Source organism: Corvus cornix, chromosome 1A (genome assembly GCF_000738735.6).
Source record: "Corvus cornix cornix isolate S_Up_H32 chromosome 1A, ASM73873v5, whole genome shotgun sequence".
NCBI lineage: Eukaryota > Metazoa > Chordata > Aves > Passeriformes > Corvidae > Corvus > Corvus cornix.
In genome coordinates, this window is record NC_047057.1 from 5,894,021 (window position 1) to 5,915,888 (window position 21,868).

General features: G+C 44.9%; 1 protein-coding gene across 3 annotated transcripts in view; it reads left to right on the forward strand.

Moving 5' to 3' along the window:
- The window catches only part of CAMK1D (calcium/calmodulin dependent protein kinase ID), a 210,512-nt gene extending 189,591 nt beyond the window's left edge, over positions 1-20,921 (forward strand). The window contains exons 8-11 of one of the 3 annotated variants that reach the window (XM_039570647.1): positions 206-284; positions 9,169-9,256; positions 9,799-9,937; positions 13,314-20,921. In XM_039570647.1, the coding sequence (XP_039426581.1) occupies positions 206-284; positions 9,169-9,256; positions 9,799-9,937; positions 13,314-13,435 (428 nt within the window). In that variant the 3' untranslated portion in view covers positions 13,436-20,921. The remainder of the gene's footprint in view (positions 1-205; positions 285-9,168; positions 9,257-9,798; positions 9,938-13,313) is intronic. The other 2 variants (XM_039570648.1, XM_039570649.1) reach the window with 2 other exon arrangements.
- Positions 20,922-21,868: the final 947 nt, after the last annotated feature.

Sequence of the window (21,868 nt, forward strand, 5' to 3'; positions counted from 1 at the left end):
TATCTGCTACACTAAATAGCTTGGATTTGTCCTAAGTCACTTTGGTTATATCTATACTAATAAATAAAAAATTACTCAGGGCCATTTTCTTGTGCTGTGGCCAAATGGCACTTGGGAGCCTGATCAGTGCTGTTGGCTGATCATGTGGCAGCAGGACTGGGCCTCAACTCTATTGCTTTCAATTATTCTCTCTTTTTTTTTGCAGCTAAAGACTTCATTCGGAATTTGATGGAAAAGGACCCTAATAAAAGATACACCTGTGAGCAAGCAGCACGGCACCCTTGGTAAGCAGCACTCACTGCTCTGAAAAACCCTCAGGACAAGAGCGCACCTTTTTACATTCATGGGTGGAAGTGGTTTTTCTGTCACATATTGTACTGACCTCTACTACATAACTCTGTGCTTCTATTCTTACAACCCCTGCCTTTGTCCTCCAGATTTTCCTGGAAAACTGTAATGGAGTTGAATCTCATGCACCAACCTGTGTAAGGATTAGTAAAATGCTGAATTACATATGTTGACTGTAGTGCAGCAGTGGGATGTGCCAAAATGATTAAAGTGCCTTAAGTTAGATGATGCCTTTGCATATGGGTGACTTCACCAACATTACCCAAGGTTTGTGTAGCTGGAGCAAGGGTGACTCATGTACTTTTGACCAGCCCTGAGTGACTGAGAGCATCATCCCACACTACCAGCTGCACCCACTCATGGGCTCTGGATCTAAGTCTTTTAGGGCAGGGAACATTATATATACAAGGTGAGGTATTATTTTTGTTGTTATAAAAGCTGCAACAGAAAAGAGTTAATGGCATGACATTTGCACCTCAGGTATGCATTAGACTCTGTTTTTATACTATCACAATTGCCCCAAATGCCACTTCCTTTTGCACTGTCTGTGTGACAAAAAGGAAATTTTGAGAAATGAAATCCAGCTTTTGTGAGATGAAAAAAAAATCCCAAACTGTTTCTAAATGACACTGACATGAGCCTTAGGAAATTAAACAAGTCAATATTAGAAATACAGAATAAACAATGGGAATGCAACTCCCAGTAGAGAGTGAGGTGACCATTTGTACAACTCAGAGACAGATTTTCCAAAGCCTTGCATCCAAGATACACAAAACGTAAGCATCCAGCTCCTGGCCCTGCTACATCTGTGTTGGTTGCTGGAGTGCAACAAAGAAACGTGGCACTTGTAACACACACAGCTTCTGGGCCCTCTGAAAGGAACAAAATGATAAAAAGTGTTTTCATTCCTTTTTTTGTGTGGTTTTTTTTTCTTTTGCATGTCATGGCCAAGGGCCAATGGAAACTCACAGACTACTCCATAATTCGTACTATTTTCCACAGAATCCAATCTTCCATGTAAAAACAACACCCCGAAAGGGTTTTTCCCCATTTCTGTGGCAGGGCGTCTTCTTCCACCAGGCTGACTTTGCCATCCAGTGGTTCATTTTTGAGACTTCAGGTTTTTACACAGCTCCCAGCACAGCTCAGGGTCAGCCTTTGAAATGTCAGACATGCAAATGGCACTGCAGAAGGAAGGCTGAAAATACTCACCATGTTTCCACTCCACATCCAGAATCCACCTCCCTTTGACACAGAGACAGTGTGTGCCAGGGGATTGTGGGGCAGTTGTACTGAAAGCAAAGCATGGAGGTTTCCAAAGCTATGGCTTCAGATCTGCCTCTGTCCTCCACAGTGTGCTCATGAGCAGCATTCCATGCCTCATTCCCCCTTGCTCTGAAAAGCTTCCTGTAACATGGATGTTGCAGTTTTGGGCCTCTCTGGAGAGGGGTGCAGTGATTTTTTTTGGAGGGTTTGGATCCCGTAGTGGTGAAGGCCTTTTTGGATAATCATGTCTGCTCACCCAGATATTATCTGTTATTTTGGAGTAGTGATAGGATCTCCTTTTGCCAAAGCATTGCTCAAGGAGCATTTTCCACCCAGATCCCTTATGTCAAGAAGTAGTGAGGGTTTCTACTGTTTCTTTTCTCATTCTAGCCATTACATCTGTTGCAGTGACATCCTTTTCCTTCTCTTGGTAGGGAGGGAAGGCTATTTCAGTCGAGGAGGAGGAGAGTTCTGTGCTTTGTCTCAGTGGTCAGCCGTGTCCTTCTCTCAACCTGGGCATATTTACATTTCCAACAGCTCCAGGCCTGAGTTCCTCTCTCTCAGGGTTGCATCCAGTGTTGCAGCAGTTGGAGACAGGGCTGCACATGTGCAGCCAGAAGAGAGAGGGTACCACACCCCCTTTTCCAATGAGCATGGATTTTTCAGTGTACATCCCCCTTAGCCACGTCACCTTCCACAGTGCCAAAAGAGCATCTTCTCTGTGTGTTATCAGAAGGACAGAGGTACATAAGACTGTTGGCTTAGTGGGAAGAGATGATCAGAGCAGGCTGAAGTGGTCCCATAAATGATACGTTTTTGCAGAGTGCTTGCACAGCAAGCAGCCCGTAATGGCATCTCATAAAAGGCATTTTTTCTTGTCTGCTCAAGCAACACAACTGGAGAAGCATCTTTGAACCCTAGAGTTCTCACAAAGCGAAACCCTGATGCCACTGAGGCTAATGGGAGTTTTGCCAGACTTCAGTGAGAGTTGGGGTTTGTCTCCTTGTTTCACCAGCAGAACACAGGCCTCCCTGAGTCACGGTTGCTGTGTGAATGGTAGATAATTAACATATGTGGGGAAGGGGCTCCATGTAGTAACATTTTCCAGCTTTCCCTTTTTCTTCCTCCTGTGAAATCTTCCTCTGCAGTATCAGATCATTGGGATCTGTCACAAATTTAGAAGAAATCTATCAAATCATGAGTACTTAACACATATTTTATAATCTGATTATGCTAAAAGTAGTTAACTGTGCATGACATGGCTACCTGGCCATGAGATTTTGTTGTTTCAATATGCAGTATTTGTGAAGAGCAAACTGATTCCAAAACACGCCTTTTATTTTAATCACCATGTTTTCAGTAAAACCTTCCAAACAGGGCTTGCAAGAACTAGATCTTGCAAGATACTACATTTGTGCCTTTAAGGTTAATAATGTCTTTGAATTTTGGGAAACTGCTCCAGAATAGATATTTGCATGACTAAATGTTTGCACAGGATCAAACCCTAAAAAAAGTAAATACTTCTTCCCAATGGCCCACTTTTCTGCAGTGTATCTGCTCACCACATGCCTACATTTACGTGATGTTTTGCTATTTATAATCAAAAGGCCTTGGCAGGGGGATGGTATGTTAAACTCGGAGCTGGCAGAAAAGGAGGCTAATAATTGCAGTGAAGTATGGTAGCTGAAACAGTACAATATGTGAGATTTGTTGGTATAATGACTCCACCCCTGCGTGTCCATTTATACAGATTTCTCCAGTTTAATATACAGGTGACTTATGCTTTCCGCTGGAAAAGTTATTTATTTTATAGCGTGTCTTTCAGTGAGGTTTGCACTGTTAATGGTGTGTTGCAAAGGTGCAATGTTCTGCTTAGTTGTTCCCACTGTGACTTTTCAAAAAGGACATGGAAAATTAAGGTAACAAAAAACGGGGTGATTTTGCTGCAGCTTGATACATTTTAATGTTTCCCTGGCTCATATTAAAGACAGCAATTAAGTTTATTAAATATATTGCCATGTCAGAGCCCACATCCTGTTTAGGGCAGTGGTTCAGTCTGCAGTGATTAGAGGGGAGCAGCAGAAACCCGAAGACCTGTTCTTTCCAGCTATAGACTCATAGAAACATAGAATATCCTGAGCTGGAAGGGACCCACAAGGATTATAGAAGTGTGCTCCCCATCAGGTCAAACTAGGTCCTGCAGAGCCAAATTCAGCCTCTAGGCTTGGATTAGAGGGAAAGAAAACAGTGCTCAGAGGATGAGGACAAAGTCTGACAATTAGGAAGCTAATACAGAAGTTAGAAGGGCTGCCATGAATTTATTTACTCTGTCATGCATTAACCAAGTGAATTGAAATGGGATTTAGAGCCATGTGCTGAAGGCAGTTGCATCAAAGGCAATTTGAGACACCTAAATTAAAGGGTGATGGATTAATTGCTTCCATGTAGAGACTGTAAATACATAGACTGTAGAAGGAGTTTGTGACACCACTTAGACACCAGTGTCTGCAGGTAGGAGTGTGGTCCTGGCCTTTCCCCATTGCTTGTGCAAAGGGAGAGAGGATCCTTGGGATGTGCCAACCATCCACAACTTCACTGAGGAGTCACAAAGCTCTGGCAAGGACTGAGCCTCTGCAAATTGTGACCATGACCCTGAGTGTTTATTATGTGCCAGAGAGCACAAGCCAGATAATAATTTCCACCCAGGGAAAGCACATGGTTTACAAAGAGCCCAGTTCTCAGACAATATTGTTTGAAGTGTGGAAAGGCCTTCCTGAAGGGAACTGCTGATGTTTACAACATTAAATCAAACTCTTACCGAATTCATCCCTGCACTCTATTTATTTTGGAACATACACTGATACATGTATTTATACACATGCATGGGGGTGGGGTGTGTGTGTGTGTGTGTACATATAGAAGAGTTATGATCCCTCAACATTATCCATTACAGCTAACTCCATGTTTCCTGTCATCATACTCAGGAGTATTTCCAAGCACTCTTTGCCCAGCACAGCATTTGAGTTGGCTGCCTTCAGAAGGGAGGTTCAGAAAATAATGGTGGATGAAAGGCTCTGCCTGCCTTTGTGGGCAGGGAGGACGAGCGAGACATTTGCTTGCAGCATGCTAATGAAGAACTATCCAAAAGGAAATTTGCTGGTTTTGTCTTTGTTAGACATTCCTCTCAAAGCTTAGAAGTGGTATGGCCAGATAAATTGGTGTGATAAGTTTGAAGGCAGCTAGAGAGCTAAAATAAATTAGATACTATGAAATAATATTTGATTGTTAGATTAGATTCCTCTCATGTGCAGGATTAGATTTGTTATGGTTATTCATGAGAAATACCCTTCTTAGCTTCAGTGGATGTGTTTGGGATGGAGAACCATCACTCTTGGTCTCTTGGTGTCCAATTCTGTGCATTGAGACAGTTATATATTTACTGCTGGATGTAAAACCAGCTTCAGCATGAAGTTCCCCAAAGCATTGTTAGGATGTAGCTGCTTTCAGGTGCTGCAAAATGGGAATCCCGAGAGAAAATCCAGGTTCCACTTAGACTAAACAGTCCTTGCCTGGTTCTGGGTGATGCTCAGCAGGATAACAGATGATGCATTATTCTGATTTGTTTAATTTTATTATTGTATATGTGTGTGGTAGGTAGAAGCAATGTCTTTTACTGGACCATCTAGTACAGTTGGTAAAAAAAACTTAAGTGCTGACACAGTTAACTTCAAAGGTAACTGTAAAGCCAGAAACTATTGTTCAGGACTAGATAAGCATCAGTCTGATCAGCTCAAGTTGATTACAGTTTCTCAGTGAAAATGGAGCTGATTTTTGCAGGCAAAGGATATGTTGTGCTAGGGAGGGAAGGAGAAATAAATAAAGAAAAAAAGATACTAAAAGATACATTAGAAAGACACTATTTTTGTCCTAAAAGGAAAAGCAAGATGGTTTATAGCCTGTGGTCTCGGAGAGTTAGGGAAACGTGGAAGGGTAATTATAACATGCACTAAAACCAGTATCTGTTAAATTTCATTCATTCTCTTCTCAGCAAGGGAACCAAAGTTCATTATTAAATACATTTGGTATAGATGTGAGGATGCTCATGACGCCCACCACAGGGTAGATCTGTGTGCCCAAAGCATCTCTCACTTTTCATATCTACCAGTTGAGAGTACAAAAGATGTGACTTCTCCCTGCTCACCTCCACCTCTTCTGTGTCCTGAAACCCCCACATCTCCAGCAAAGCACCAACAGCGAAGGGATGTTAACATCGCTCATTTTCCTAGAAGTAAAACTATACTATAAACACTATAACACCATGAGTATTTCATAAAAGTTACAAAATCCTCCAAGTGCAGAGCACAGTCTGAAAGCACCGTGCTTGTGTTACAGCATCGCAGGATTAACGGGGTAGCTCTTCAAAGGTGGCTTGGAGAGCAATCCCACTCCCGACTTTGGCAGCCAAGGCTGTGTTCTGAGCCACACCATTCAGCATACCAGCACGTGTTTGAACAGCTCCTGCTGCCCTAAATCAGCCCCAGCAGTGCTGTTATTTTGCTCTGATTAAAAACTATCATCTGCAAAGTGCTAATGTTGCTGAAGAGACCTTAGGTGTAGGATGGTTCCACTGCTGTAGCATCTGAGGGCTTCACGGGATGTCTGTCCATCCCCTTGTGAAGTAAATAAATACTATTTTGCCTATTTGGAGAATACCAGTACTATCTTGGTATTTGCCCAAATACCAAGAGTTTTTTCCTGGAACTACAATGATTGCATAGTGAACATAGAGTTAGGGGTGGTAGAAGGCAGTTTGTGAGCTCTTGGAACCAGCAGTTTCTTATTGAAGCCATAGCATTTCAGAAAATGACCCTGAAACTAATAAAAAAAAAATTAGATATATATGGAGAGAGAGAGAGAGAGCCTGTATTGGAACTACATGCCCAATCAAAAGCTTCATATGACAAAACTGTATTTTCAAATCCTTGTGGAGACTGGCAAGAACAATCTTCTGGAAGAGCTGGCAAGGGCATCATGCCCCAAGAACTTGTTCTGTCTGTGTTTCCAAAACAAGATTTGACAAGTGGGAAACAGGATCTGTTCTTATAGAGTTTGCTAACCAACTTGTTTGTAAAGCAAAATGCGTCATTAGCTTTGGTGGAAAAAATGTCCTTTTTAAGTGTAAGTGAATTTTCTGTCTTGGTCTTTTTGATCAGTTACTGAAGGGATGGGTTGGCTTGTAGTTTCTTCTGAGATCTGTAGTATGATAGCCAGTGCTCCCAGCTGATGTGTGTTGAGGACACCTGCCTTCACCAAGGAGGTGTTCTTGGGCAGAGCAGAGTGCTGATGACATTTTGGAGTGACTCTGACTTGCAGTTTGCATTCCTACCAGGAAGCTCTGCTAGGGCCTCTCTGGGAGTGTGGATTGCTTGGGGTCCATCAGGGTCTGTGCTGAGCCTGGCAATATTCACTGTGCAGGACAGAGGATGGAACAGTGAACATGATGCTTAACCCAGGTAGTGCCTCACAAAGCTTTTGGTCACCTGGCCTCAGTGGGAAATCCAGGAAATCCAGCTTGCCTCCCTGTCAGTGGGAGACGTGATCAGAAGGAATCGTCTTCAAAGATCTGAAGATCATTCAGTTCTAAGCCAAACACTTCCCTTTCTCCATTAACAGCACAGGGACCCAAGAGAGGAAGTCAAGTGACATTTGGGAGCCATGCTTTGCCCAGTTCTTCTGTCTGCTCGAGGCAGAGGCTACTTGGCAGTGACAGTGAGATGGGGCCCTTCCCAGCTGGATGAGAGTTACCCTGGACCCTGCTCCTTCCTGCCCACAATCCTGCTGCTCTGAATAACCCAACAGAGATGAGCTCAGTTCCAACAGGATGGGATTGGTGGGTCTCCATTCTTGAGACATGAGGGTTTAGTCCTTCCTCCCAAGATTAAGTCATTGCTCTCATCTCTCTGATGAAGATCCTGGGAGATTGTTGCCAGCAGGAAGGCAGGCAGCAGTTTGGAGAAGGCTGATCTCAGCACTTCTTAGATGTGCCATGGACATGAAGACAGAAAAAGCATCATGTCCTTAGAGGAAACAGGGTTACAGTTTGGAATGATGCGGGCAAAGCGAAAGGGATGCTTCCAGTACCCGGGACACATAAATGGAAGCAGCAGGCCGGGGTATGTAAGCAGAGTTTCATCTTTTAAGAAGCACAAAGTAACGCTGCCATTCCACTGCCTTAGTTGGAAAACACAGAACAGTTCGGGTGCCGACCTCTAAGGAAGATGTGGACTAGCTGGAGAAAGTCCAGAGGAGCTCACTAGATCAGAGGATTAGAAAACATGAGTTATGAAGAAACAGTGGAAGAATCAGTTTGTTTAGTCTAGAGAAGATGGAGAGAAGTCATCATAACAGTCTTCAAATATATGAAAGGATGCTTCAAAGACAAGGGGAATAAACTATTTTCCATGTTCTCTGGGAGATAGTGAGGCACTGGAATAGGTTTCCTGACAAGTCTCCATCTTCTGGAGATCTTTAGGGACTGGTTAGTCATGTATTTGTCAAAACTATTATGACAGAAGTGGGGTGGGTAGAAGGACAAGATGAACGCTGAGTTCCCCCAGACCTTCTGATTATCCTGTTAGAGCTCCCCAGACTGGGATGCTCTGGTCCTGATGGATTATTCAATATCTTATAATTTTTTATTGCTAATGGACATTGTTTTTCTGAAAAAACAATGTGGCTAAAAAAATTGATTTCTGAAAGTATCACATACAACATACAATGCAATCTTTGCCTCCTTGCATCACCTACATTAGGTAGCACTAATTACCCCAGCTCATGGCCCAACATCAGCTCACTATGGTGCCTGCTCTTCAACAGATCTCATGCCTTGAGGAGTTAAATGAATCAATAAAATCCCCTTGAAATAACTGAGTTTGGTGAAGATTCGAATGTATCTTTATCTGTTAAAGAAACTGTGCAAGATCAATCAATCTTTTTAGGTTAAGTGTTGCTCAGCTTAAGCTCTTTGTGCAGCCTGTGCTGCTTTAGTGAGTGTCCATGTATCTGCTTTACTGTAAATCTACATTAATCATAATGAATGACTATGTGCATTGCAGGGTGACAGGAAAATCTCCAGTGCAAACAGAAATCAGACAGGTTGGAGTGGCTCTGGAAGCTTCTGCATAGCTGAGGCTAAAAGTAGTCTCAGCCTGTTGATGTTAAATCTTTGGATGTAAAGAAAAAAAAAACATAGAATGTCTTCATATGGGGCTGTAATGGTGATAGAAAGCAGCCATGCACCAACAAAATCAGCCTGTACCTCTTTGCAGCTGCCAGATCTACAAGCCTTATCTATGCTGGCTTTATTGCCCCAGATTTTCCACCACAGCTGCCAGCAGAGACAGCCGTGGGAAATTTGAGCCCCTGTGTGAATGAAATCATCATCACTGCAGGTGCAGTCACACCTGGGACCAGCCTTTCTGCTGAGGAGAAAAAATAAGAGTATTCAAGGGGAGGAAAAAATCACTTAAAATGTGCCTGCTCTGTCCATTTCAGGATTGCTGGTGATACAGCACTCAACAAAAACATCCACGAGTCGGTCAGCGCTCAGATCCGGAAGAACTTTGCGAAAAGCAAATGGAGAGTAAGTGACCCATCCTGAGGGCTGACACTGACACACAGCTCTGCTAACACAGTGGCCATACAGCCATCCCTGCAGCAGACTAGTGCTTTTGTCGCCCAAAATTGTGGTCAAAATAGTTGGCCCAGGCTTAGGTTACATGACCCTGCAGGGCCTTTTATACAGGACGGTGTTCACCAAGTACCAGATGTAATGAGTGGGAGAAATGGGACTGGGGCTGCTCATAGCTAAAGCACCCAAGGTTATATATGGAATGGGGTCAGCACTACCCGGGGACATGAAGAAATGCGTGTTGGGGCAGGGATGGATTTGTCAAATACAGGACGAATCCATCCCTGTAGGCTGCTGCTTCATCCCAGCTCAGCACTAGGAGGACAAACTTTTGGTAATGATGTTTCTAGCTTAGAAACTAGAAACCAGGAAAAATTTGAAAGATAGCAGGCTTATTCCCTTCTAACACTCTGAGCAGCCAGGAGAAGAGCACAAGTAACCCTTCTGCCTCCAATTGTTTTATTCTCTATTTCTTTCTTGCTGTTTTTCTCCAGCAAGCGTTCAATGCCACGGCAGTCGTGCGGCACATGAGGCGGCTACACCTTGGCAGCAGCCTGGACAGTGCCAGTGCCAGCGTGTCCAGCACCCTCAGCCTCGCCACGCCGCTCCCCGACGCAGCCACACGGAAAGATTGTGAGTAGCCAACATCCCGGGAAAGCTCCCGCCACAGCAGCCGAGCAAATCCACGGGATCCCTGTTCTCCCTTGACCCCCAGGCTGCAGTCCTCGCTGCTCATAGGTTTGGCTTTGTGCAAGCAGGTGTTTAAAATAAGGACTTGAAATGGGCCTAGGCCATCACTTTTGGCTGGCCGAAAAAATAGTGTTTCAATTGGAAGGGTTTATGCACTAAAAAAAATGAGGTATTAGCTTGGTGATTTGTGAGAGAAAAACAGTTTCTTGTGGAGAAAAAGGGCTTTTACTTGGGAAAAAGACCCAGACCCCCAAAGCAACAAAGTTTTGAATTTGGTTGAAATCTGAAGAAGTTTACTCAAACTGTTTACGTTGGAGTTTACAGTATTATTATAGGGCATTTTTTCTGTAAAAATTGCCTTACTTTCCTTCTCCATTTTCCATGGAGAAGATTGATCCTACCAGTCAGACCCACCTTCCGAGGCCAAGTTAAGCTCCTGCACGAAGAGGCTCATTTGTCTGAGCAGGAGTCAGGCTCTGTGCACCACAGTGGGACTTGTCCCTCTGCCATGTTTGTTTTGTGCTATAATTGAGATTTGCAAGCTGCCCAATGGACTCAGATGTTTGGGATATATATTTTTTCTGAATTCTGGGGGAGCAGACATGGCAGTGAAGGGACTATTTTGAAGACAGAAGTGTGTCCTTTGCTGTGAAGCCTATATATTCTCTGGCTTCTGAGCATTTATTTTATTCTCTTCTGTCCATCTGTAGAGAGTTTATATTGTGAAATGGAGGGATGTGGCCTTTACAATTGAGGAGGATTACTTTAAAATGCAACACCAAAAAGAAGTGCTGATAGCTTTTGGTATTGCCAGTCAGTGCTTTGCTGTGGACTGAAGTAGTCATTGCTAGACTATACCCCGCACTATTCTGGAGCTGAAAGCACCTGTTATTCAGGATGGATTTCGGGTAGTGCTGCTCTCTGCTTCTGCCACCCCTGCTTGCCACCCCCTGCTCCTTGACAAGGTCATGCCACCAGCCACAGTCCCCTGGCTCTGTGTGGAAGCTGTTTCCTCTTGCTGTCATGGGCACAGTTTCTCCTGTGGCTGGGCTGGGTTCTGCCTTCTGGGTACTCTGCGAGATGTATTTTCATCCTGTGCTGTGGCTGCGCCAGAGGAGAGCCCCTTCCCTCTGCATCAGGCTGGGCCTGATGGGGATTCATACTCAGTGTCCAGTTTGTGATGCCCGGTGCCAAACCCTACAGCTGCTGCCAAAAAGCCATCACTGTGCCCCTGGCACATACCTGGCACCTGCAAAGGAGCAATGCTGACCTCCCTCAAAGCACTTCCAACCACGCACTGGCCATGCAGCAATGTAGAAAACCCCCTACAAGGGAGAAATGTGCCTTGATTTTGGTTCCTGCTGCAGTATGGCAAGGCTGGACCCCAGTCAGGTCTAGAGCATCTGATGCATGCTTTGCTGCTAAACTGGTGGGTGATTAATCTCCATCCATCCATTTAATTAATCTAAAATGGTGTTAATTAATGGCAATGAGTAGTCTGTAAAGTGTTAAAACACATGTGAACAGGAAGGGTGGGAACAGAAAGAAATCTGTTCAACCACTACAGAACCAGGAGGCCCCTGTACAGAATGCAGCCATATTTTGCAGTGGTGAAGTCAACCAGGACATGAAAGATTAAACCAGATGTGTTAAGATGTGATGAATTTTTACATGCCAGAAATACGAGGCAGAAAAATATTGGAAGATTTCCAAGCGTCCAAGGTTAAGTCCAGCTTGGCAGACAATGCAGAAGAATTTTCCTTCCTCAAAGAAATCATTTAGAGAGTTGGAGATGCTGGAGCCCCAGAGAACCAATGAGGAGAGCCAGCAGCAAACACAAGGAGTTAAGAGGAAGCTAACATATCAAATACATTCCATCCAGTACCTCGTGGTAGGAAAAAGGAAATCTCTGAGGTCTCTGTCCTGCTTCTTCTTTCTCAGTGGTTTTCTCTGTGTACAGATTCCTTGCACGAAAAAGATCCCATGCAGCAAGTTACATGATCCAGCTGTGCCATCATTACACAATAGACTCCTGCCTGATGCTATTATTATACATTTAGTGAGCTTTCCGAATAGTTTCACACGCAGCAATTTCACATCCCTGAAGACAATTAAGCATGGCCTTTGCTTGAGGGGAGGTTATGTCAGGCTGCATCTGAAATCTCTGTAGTAGGGCAGAGCAGAGATCAGGCATTAGGCTGGATCATGCTACCTGTCGGGAAGAGAAAGGGATTCCTAAGGGAATCAGTCAGGATTTCTCAAGTGTATTGGCCTGATTCTCAGTCCATGGTTGGTTTATTCAATTTAGTCGTGATTGGACTGACTAGATTATTTATAGGTCCTAGAGCTCTGTATTTTTAAGGTTATAGATAAATTGCAGTGGGAAGCCAAGCTGTCAAATGTCAATGGGAAAAGGGATGTGGCCAAGTATATGTACAGCATAGTCATCCTTGAGGATGAAACACCACCTTGAAGTGTGGAAAAGTAGTTAAAAATCCTAACAAGTATCAAAAAGATCCTGAGGAGTCAAAAGGCCATGTCAAACTCCAGTCTGAGAATATATTAATACAGGTTTCATCCATCTTTCATTGACCAGTCTGGAAAAATGAACTGTATTTCTAATCACTCTGAGCCTGCATCTTATCAGAGCAAGGGGACCTGCTTTTCTTGCACCGGAATACTGGTACTCAAGAGATACTCAACTCATGTCAACCTGCATCTCAGCTGAAAGTTCTGGAGATGTCCCAGCGAAGCCTGGAGCAATGTGAGCTGTCACTAGAGTGATGTCCAAGTCACACAAATTTACATTCCCTCTAGATTTACTGGAACTCAGCAATGGATGTGATGCACTGTGCTTCTTTATCAGCAGCTTCTCAGGATACCTGGGGAACTGTGTTTAGCCCAGGTGCACAGTCTGTTCATTTAGCTAGATGGCCATATGAGACATTTCATCATCTTTAACATGCCCAGGAGGAAACTACTGTGAGCAAGTACAATGCTGGAGGGATTTTTGAATCCCACCACTCTGTCTTCGGCCCTGGAAATGTGGCATCGGTGTGGCTGAACCTGTACCAAAGCTGGACATTGAGTCACTGTGAGATGTGCGTGCACTGCTGGTGGTGGCAGTAGGTGAATGACCATGGGCAAAAGATGCCCTGTGGAAGTACCCAGCCAACCCACCACTGCAGGAAGAGCAGCAGCCCCTTCTCCAGCTGCAATCCTCTCCACTCCGTAGCGTGCTACGAAACAAACTCAGCTTTGCCCAAGTTCCCACCTCCAAAAATAACATTTCTAACTGTGTTTCTGGCTTTCCTTTTAGGTATGTCTCCATCCACTCTCTGTAGTTTTGTTTCATCTGCTTCTTCAGGCGTTTCTGCGGTAGGAGGGGACCGGAGACCCAGACCCACCACAGTGACCACAGTGCACACAGGGAGCAAGTGAGCGCCGGAGCGGCGAGGAGCGGGCAGGCGGCAGGGCTGGCAGGCGGCCTCGGTGCCGTCCCACCCTGCTCGGCGAAGGACTAGAAGAAAGAAGATTTTTTATGGCCATATTTTATACTGCAATTCTGAAATGTTTCATTTATCACAAACTGCAATGACTCCAGGAGGAACGGAATCTAACAGTCTCTGGTGCTGTACATATATATATACATATATATATATATATATAAATATATATATGTATGTGAGTCTAGCAATGTTCTAACTAATGAACACTCATTCTTTCCCCCAGTGATTTACTCTTTTCTCAGTGTAGGTAACAGTATATGTTGTATTTTTTCCCATTAACTACAAACATCTCAACTGGATTATTTAAATAGAAATACTTTCTGAGCATTATTTTTTTTCTTTTAAAAATTACTTCAAGTAATATCCCAGTTTGCTGAGGGATAGGCTATTTCTGTAGGTAGGAATTGGCGTTAACTTTGCAACATGGGAGGATTTTAATGGCATGCCATTTCTTGCTCCTCAAATTGGACTGCAAGTCTGTCTGGCTTTAGCAGAGCTGTTACTGCTCAGATTAAGAAACTGCTGCTTTCCCCTCCATCCTCCTCCTTGAAAGCCATGGGGAGAATTAAATTGCCACCATTTGGGAGTCAGCTCATCCTTGGCTGCATTCCCATGGTGCTGGGGGTCAGCACCCTTGTTTCAGAGGAGAGGCAGGTGCACAGTGTCAGGCAGGAGCTGACCAGAGCTGTGCAAGGGAAATGACAGAGCATGGTCTCATCCTGCAGCTGCCATCTCCTTCGAGTCGCTGTGTGTTGTGAGCAGAGGGAAAGAAAAGGAAGACATGGGGCTGGGAATTGTCGTCCTCTGCCACTGACTTGCTGTGCTGCCCTCAAGCAAGACATTTAATTCACCAGCCTCTGCACAGTGTGGCCTCTGGCATGGGATGCATCCAGCCCAAGGGCTTCATGGCAGAGGTGCTGAGCACCCACAACTCCTCAGGACTTTGCCTGGCATTGCTGATGCTCAGCGCCTCCCAGAGTGGCCAAAAGTGGGGAGAGGAGAGGCGTGAACCCCTCTGTAAAGCACTGGCAGGATCTGGTGTAGTAGCCCCATTATGCTCGGGCTGAGGGTTGACAAGGAGCACTGAGCTGGGAAAGCAGGACCTCACTGAAAGGCACAGGCAGTGGGGGCAGTGGTGGCACTGGCTCTCCCTTCTCCCCAGAAGCTCATACACCAAAGCAAGCCCAGTTTTCCCATTTTTTAATTACTGAAAGCATACACTTCCCAGGCTCTTTGTGCTGGTGCATCACACAGGAACAGCCACCATGACTGTTGTGCTGCTGTGCATTAAAGCAGCTTGAAACAGACACGAGAGCAAATTTGCCCAGATTTGCTAAAGGACTCCCTCCAGGTTACCTCAATGAAATTCCCATCTGTGATTTTGCTTCAAGGAGGTGAGAAGGGAGGCAGGTGGCAGAGGCAGATGCCCTTCACTGGGCACTCTACGGCCCTCACATCCCAGGTAGGTCCATCCCTGCCAGAGGCACAATTCCCTGCAGCGTGCTCTGTTGCCACCCTTGCCTCATTTATTCTGCACAAGAAATTGTGAAAGCCAGTCAGGGACAGAGCTGAATGTATCAGGCAATAGTGCCTGTGCTGGGAAAAGCTATAAGATATGTATTTTTCATTGAGTCTTCTGTGTCCTTCTCCAGGTTTAGCTGGTTGGCTTCAGCCAGCAGAGTCGGGATTTCATCCATCGTACTAAAAAGAAAGCTGGGGAAAAAAAGCTGGAAAAGCAGGTGGCAGTGAGCACTGACTCTGATTGAAACAGCCACTCCTTCAGTGGCACTTAGAGCTGTTGCACCAGATCTCTAGTTTCCTCTGTGTTAAGCTGCTCCCTGTTTTCAGAGGGCTGTGGCACATCTGAGTGACACCCTGGGAACCCCGGTGCACCCACTGGGTGGCATGGATGCTCACACTGAAAAGGCTTTCACTCCAATTTCTCATTTTAGGAAAGAGAGCAGATAGTGAACTGCTGGGGGCTTACAGCAAAACTCCGCATGATTTCCACAGTGAAGATTTCTGACCAAGATTTGGGCAGACTGAAGTGCAGGGGATCTCCTTGCTGCAAGTCACACTCCTGTCCCCATCCGCTTGCCACTGCCACCATATACTTTTTATCAGCATTTACATCTGAGCTCTTTATGTCTGCTGCAAAAGCATCAAAACACGAATATAACACAATTTAAACTCAGTCTAAGGCCGTTTATTTTACCAGCCTGAGTAAGGAAGTTTTAGTTTTGAGACACTCCAACCCCAAGAAATTCAAGGTTATTTTGACTCCCCCATGATTTCCTAAGCCCAGCTGGCCCTGTTCTGTTCCAGTTGCAGGTTGTAGATAGACAGTCTCCCAGTTTGGCATCAGTGGAGTTCCCCACATTTACACACATGCAACCAAAAGCAGGATTTGGTTAGGGAATAATTTTGTCTTTGTAGAGCAGTTTTAAAGGTTAGGGCTCAAGTGTTCCCTCTGCACCTCCTCTTCTGAAACCTGAGGTCTGGTTTGAACTTGACCTCAGCAGTTGCTGTGGCCACTGATTAAAATACAGCATTCAAATGAATCTTGCAGAAAAAAGAAAAGCAAATGGATTTCCATCTCCAAAACAAAGAGCAGTGACGGGAGCAAAGGCAGACATGCTGTCCTGCAGCTGGGGGTTCCCATGCACTGGCTGTCCCTCCTTGCTGGATGCTTTCTGTGGGTTTTTTTGTTGGGAGGGGTATTCTTTCCTTCCATTGTTGGAATTAGTGTGATTTGGTTTTGTTTCTGCAAGTAATATTCTGCCTTAGTTGTATAATTTATCATCCTTCTCTTCAGCTTGCTATCAACTGCTGGGATCTAAAGATAAGAAACAGAAGCACTTAAGAGGAAAATTGTTCGTTTCTGTTACAGTTTTGGTGGTGGGGAGCTCTTCTTTTGTATCAGTCAAACACAGCTGGAAACCTGACCGAGGTTCACCAAATGCTTAGAGATCTCTCCTGAAGCGTCACTTGGTTAAAACTTCTCAGTTTAAATCTGGGTAAATCTTTTAACGGGGGTGACTTGGCAGCACCCAGGCCAGATTCTAGGGGGGCTGGAGACATTTGCCCCTTGGCAGCACAGCCTGATAGGGCAAACACTCCAGCCTTGCTTGCCAGGGATGCTCCAGTGCTTTTGCATGTCCTTCCCCTGCCCCAGCCCACCTCTGCTCAGCCACTCTCACAGGAGAATGCAAATGTGGAGAAATAATGTGGGCATGGGGAGAAAGCTTCAAAATAAATCCCCAGCTGGCCTTGCCATGAAGGACTAGGTAGAAAAATCACTCTGGGCTCTTTTCCAATGAACTGTCCTACTAAACAATCTGTGATTTTGCTGCTTGCATGAGGACTTCAGCCTGGACTCTGTTTGTTACCCTTTTCTGCTTTGCTTTACTGATACCGATGTGTTTTTCCCTTGTAACTTGTTTTCCTCAGCTCCTTCCCCTTCTTTTTCTTTGCTTGCAGCTTTGATTGTTGATTTTTACCTCCAGAGTCACAGAGGCCATCTCTGATGCCAACAGCAGTGCTCTTGATGGGAAAACAAAACAAAAAAAATCCAGAAAAGCTCCAGCTGGCTCCTTAGCCTGCAGAAGATGTTGTGAGGACAGGCTGCCCGTGAACTCTGTGAGCTGAAAGTCAGTATTGCAGTGGCAGGGGCTTCTGCTGATGATTTTGCATGTGACTTCATTCCCAGTGCATCCTAACTCTCTGCTGGATCACCCCTCGTGCAGCACGAAATGGATATTGGCCCTGCAGCACGGCTAGTGGGGAAGTAGGAGTGTGGGGAAAACCTGGCAGAGTTGCTTTCTTGAGACTGTCACTCTGCTGCTGCTGCTGTCTCCTCTGTCCTGGTTGCTGTTGTACAGGTGCCATTAGAGTAGCGGGTAAAAAACAAAAAAGAGGTAGGATTTTACCTATGCCTTGTGTGTCTGTTATGGTTGTGGTGCCGAAATAAAATGAAGCAATGATAGAAGTTCATTCTTGACATGAATCAAACCACAAAAGGGGGTGTGAGCCCACTGGTAGACATCTCCATGTAGTTCTGCTGTAAGCATTGGATAGGGGTTTCTGCAGTGTGTGTGTCCTGCATACCTCCATGGCTACTGACAGTATTTTTTTTAATACTGGTTCTTTTGGGTCCCTGCCTGGTTCTGAGGAAATTCAGGTCTTGTCCTAAGGTTTTTTCTGTCCTAGGGCCAGCATAACCCCTGATCTCAGGCTTTTCTCCCCAAACCCTCTGCAAACCAGAACATGGGCCTCCAGGGTGCCCATGAAATGCAGTAGCAGCTGGACCCAAGGCTGTCCCCTTCCTATTTTTAGGGAAGCATACTGCCAGAGAAAGCCAGCTAGCTTTCAGCCATTGGCAAGCAGAGAGGATATTGCCCTTTGATGTGAACTTGGCATTAACTAGATCAGCTCTAGGGAAACCTGTGCTATTACTTTCTTCTTTGATAACAGCTCCAGCCCTGAGCAGCACTGAATGAGCACCAGATAAAAACACCAGATTGAGTTTGCCAGCAAGATCATGCAGGCTGTAGCCTGTTCGTTTTGCTCTTTCCAAAGAATCAGGGGATTCATCTACAGTTTCTAGGCTGAGCCCCAAGGTACAGAAGTAGCTTCCATTCAGCATATGGAAATTCTCATTTGATGCGATTACTCATGTTCTCACTCCCATGCATACTTACCTGTCTGAACTGGGCCCTGAATGCATCCCAGAAATTACTCATGGGAAGGGAGTTTTGTCTTCCTTACCGTGCTTATTTTCACCAGAAACTCAAACACTCATTCAAGCAAAAAGCAGAAACACACAGAGAGACTACAATATCCAAGGAAAACAGCATCAAGACGAAGAGTGGAGGATTAGTTGGCAAATCATGGGCAGCAGTGGCTGAGTGAGGGAGCAGCGACCTGCTCACAAATGCTGCATGGACAAGTTTCCCCTGGTAAACCAGTCGTCCCAGATTTCATGCCCAGCAGCAAGTTTTACCCAGTCCCTTTTGTTTTCCCTCACATCCCTGCAGCCGGGTCCTGCCTTCCCACCCTGTCTGTGGGGTGCTCTGGTCTCTGTGACACACGTGTGTGTTTGTGTGTGCACATGCACGTTGTGACCCCAGGGATCACAGATCCCTCTGCTGGGAGATCAGGAGTTGGTCCAGGTTTTTGGTCTGACTTTGCACAGTTGGTTCAAAGCTGTGTGAATAGTGTTTGTAGTGGAGGGCAGGGGCTCTTTAGCCCAGACTCTGGTTTTCAAGGCCCCCTTCCCCACCACAAGCAGTACCACTTACCTGTCCAGGTAGCTTTTTTTTTTTTACACTCCTCTTCATAAATGCTAAGGTCAGTCGAATGGCTCTTACAGTTTTTCCATACTCCGGAGTGGAATCAGGGCATGTGCATTGGCAAGCGTTGTGAAAAAACACTGCTGAATTAGTGATGACATCAACTGTCCAATAAATGCATGATACTGCACTGCATGTATTAAACTGCTGTTCACTGTTTCTGTATTTCCCGAGCCTTTTCTTCATGCACATTCAACCCAAACTTCCTCTGAGGGAATTACTTCTATGTATTGCTTTTAAAGGACTCAATGTATCTGTAACTTGAATCCATTGTTAAGTTTAAGTAAATGCAAAAGCTAATGTTTTGTAAACAAGATACTGCAAAGGCTGGTAATGTATTTTGTCTTTCTGTTGAATGCTCTACAGCATGTACACGAAGAGTCGCCATCCAGAGCAGCTTAAAATTATGCAGCAGTCACATAGGTGTAGAAACAGGGAGCTGGGGAGGTGAGAATCCCTGTTTTAATGCAACACTTACAAATTTGATCTGCATCAAAAATTCCTTCCCTGGGTCACTAACGTTCAGAGCTACCAAGAAACATGGTGTGTCTCTTCGTTTTTATTTTTTCCTTTTGGTTTATTTTTTCCTAGTGAAAATTCAGATTGGTTCATGCAATTCTCAGCATTTTTCTCTTCCTACACAATAGTTCTTTCTCACCTGTTGCAGAATGAGCTGCATTTTGGGGACCCAGATGCTGTGATTCTTTGCCTGCACAAAATAGTGCAGAGACCTGAGCTAAACTATCCCATTTTTTCCAAAGCATCACCACCTAAATACTACTATTTAATCCTTGAACCTCCAAGTAATACCATTTATTAGTGGAAGAGTTTGCTGTGGTACTTTCCCTTCTTCCACGTGGAAACCATGTCCTTGCCTTCTCTTCCATTAGTCATTGACCCATTTTCATCTGTGCAGGTCTTTCCAAGGCAGGGTACAGGACTGACTCCATGGTTCTTAGCTCCAGCCCAAACCTCTTGTGGGCATCAGCAGGGCTTTGGTCCCAGCTCCTGAGTCGCTGCTGAGCGGAAGATGCTCGAGTTCCCAACACTCAAAGCAGAGTCACCTGAAAGGCCTGGGAAATTGCTCTGTGTTCCTGGCAAGGGCACAGCAGGCAGCAGGGCTGGACAGCAAGCACCATGCTGGTGGCATAGTCCTTGGAAATTATGCTCCGTGGTGGCCAAAAACACCAAGAAGTCTTGAGCCCACCTTCAAGGCTGGTGCTCAGCCAGGGTTGTGCCATTGCTGAATCACTATATGGTAGCACAAGAAATCATCAGTTACAGTTGTAAACTACAAAGCCTGAGTTCAGATTGCTGAGGCAGCACCTCGTGCAAGGCTCCATGAGGAGGTGGATGTGTGCTGTGGTTCCTGGTGGGTGGTAGCTCCTAGGGGGTTGCTTGGAGCAGCTCTGAGCTTTTCCATCTCTCATCTTGCACCCCCTGAGCCCAGCATAGCATCATACATGCTGAGTCTTATTAGATCAAGCATGACCCCCAAAGTGAAGAGTGTGGAAGGTTGCAGCTCAGTCAGTGCGACTCATGTTTCTGGTCAATGCAACATCAGTGACCTGCTGTACATTGACCTCTAGTTGAGAAACAAAATTTTGGTCCATTTGGGCCTTCTTTTAGATAGATATTTTATTTGTGTCAGCAAACAGTGAAAAAAAAGCCTGATCTGCCCAGAATAGTGACTCCCCAAATATCCCCAACTGCAGAACATCCCTCGGTTGACTTCTAATGAAAATGCAAGCATGTTTTCTACAAAGGCTTAAATCTTAATCAAGGAATGTCAGTGTGCCTAATATTGCAGGTCTTGTGATTGATACAAGTTCATAACAGCATCCATGTCCAAAAAGAAGGGAGAATGTGTATTTACTCCATGCATGTATTAAGGCATTGCAAAAGTTTTATCTGCGTAATGAGTTTGCAGTTCTGCAAATTGTTAATGGGGCTACATCGCAAGTGGTTCTCTGCCTTGACAATCATGTATACATATCGAGATTTCTATCATAATGACAATTTAAAGGGATGACTAATTGTTTTCCTCCAATAAATCCAATTAAATCAGCCTGGTGTGAAGTCCGATGATTTTGAGTGCATGAGTCTCCACCCACGTGCAAGAAAGGGAGTGAATAACTTCTGTGGCTGCTCCACTGCCCTGTTGTGTTTTATGCAATGATGTTCCTTTATGTCCCAAGGGAGAATAATGAGATTTTTTTTCTCCCCAGTTCACTCCATAGGGAAGTGAACAAAAAGGATGATTTGTCCTTCAGATGTTTGCTAAAGCTGTCAGTGGAAATGGTGTTCAATGTCAACATATGGAGACATGACTGTCTCCTGGGCACTGAGAATATCTGTGAAGGGCTGAGGAAAAGGCGTGTACTTGTGGGAGACCGCTACATTTTTGAGTTGGTCCTGGTGACTTACACACCCTGTGGTGGGAATCATCAAAAGAGACAGGATTTTCATCAGTGAGAATTTTTGAGTCCCTTTGCAGTCAGCCATGCTGCCCAAAGACTGTTGTGTGTGCTCTATCGTTGGCTTTTCTTCAGACCATGTTCCTGGGGTGTGTTAGGACTTACTTTTCTGTATTTTCCTCTTAATTCTCTCCACTGTTACTTCTTTTCTGGTTTTCACTCACTGGCACACAAGAGTTCCTCCCCCCCTTAAAATAAGTGGCAAAACCAACCTGCCCAGCAGGCAGGTGGGCCTGTGCTTGAGGTCAAAGCCAGGTGGTTTTAGACACCTGGCTTGGTAACAGAGCTGAACCAAGCAGCAGTGACAATAGGTAACTCATAGCAATATAAAGAGAAAGGCAACTTGCTTATAAAGCTGTTATTTTGTGACTGAAGAAACAACCCCCAGAAGCAACACAGTAAGTATTTGAAAGCTGTGGTGTGCAGCTGTGTTCTCAGAATGAGGATTTGGTGGGGAGTTGTACCAGGACAGGTGAGATAACCTCTGATTTGTGCTCTGGAGAAAGCACATCCATGGCAAGGTACATTTTTGGAAAA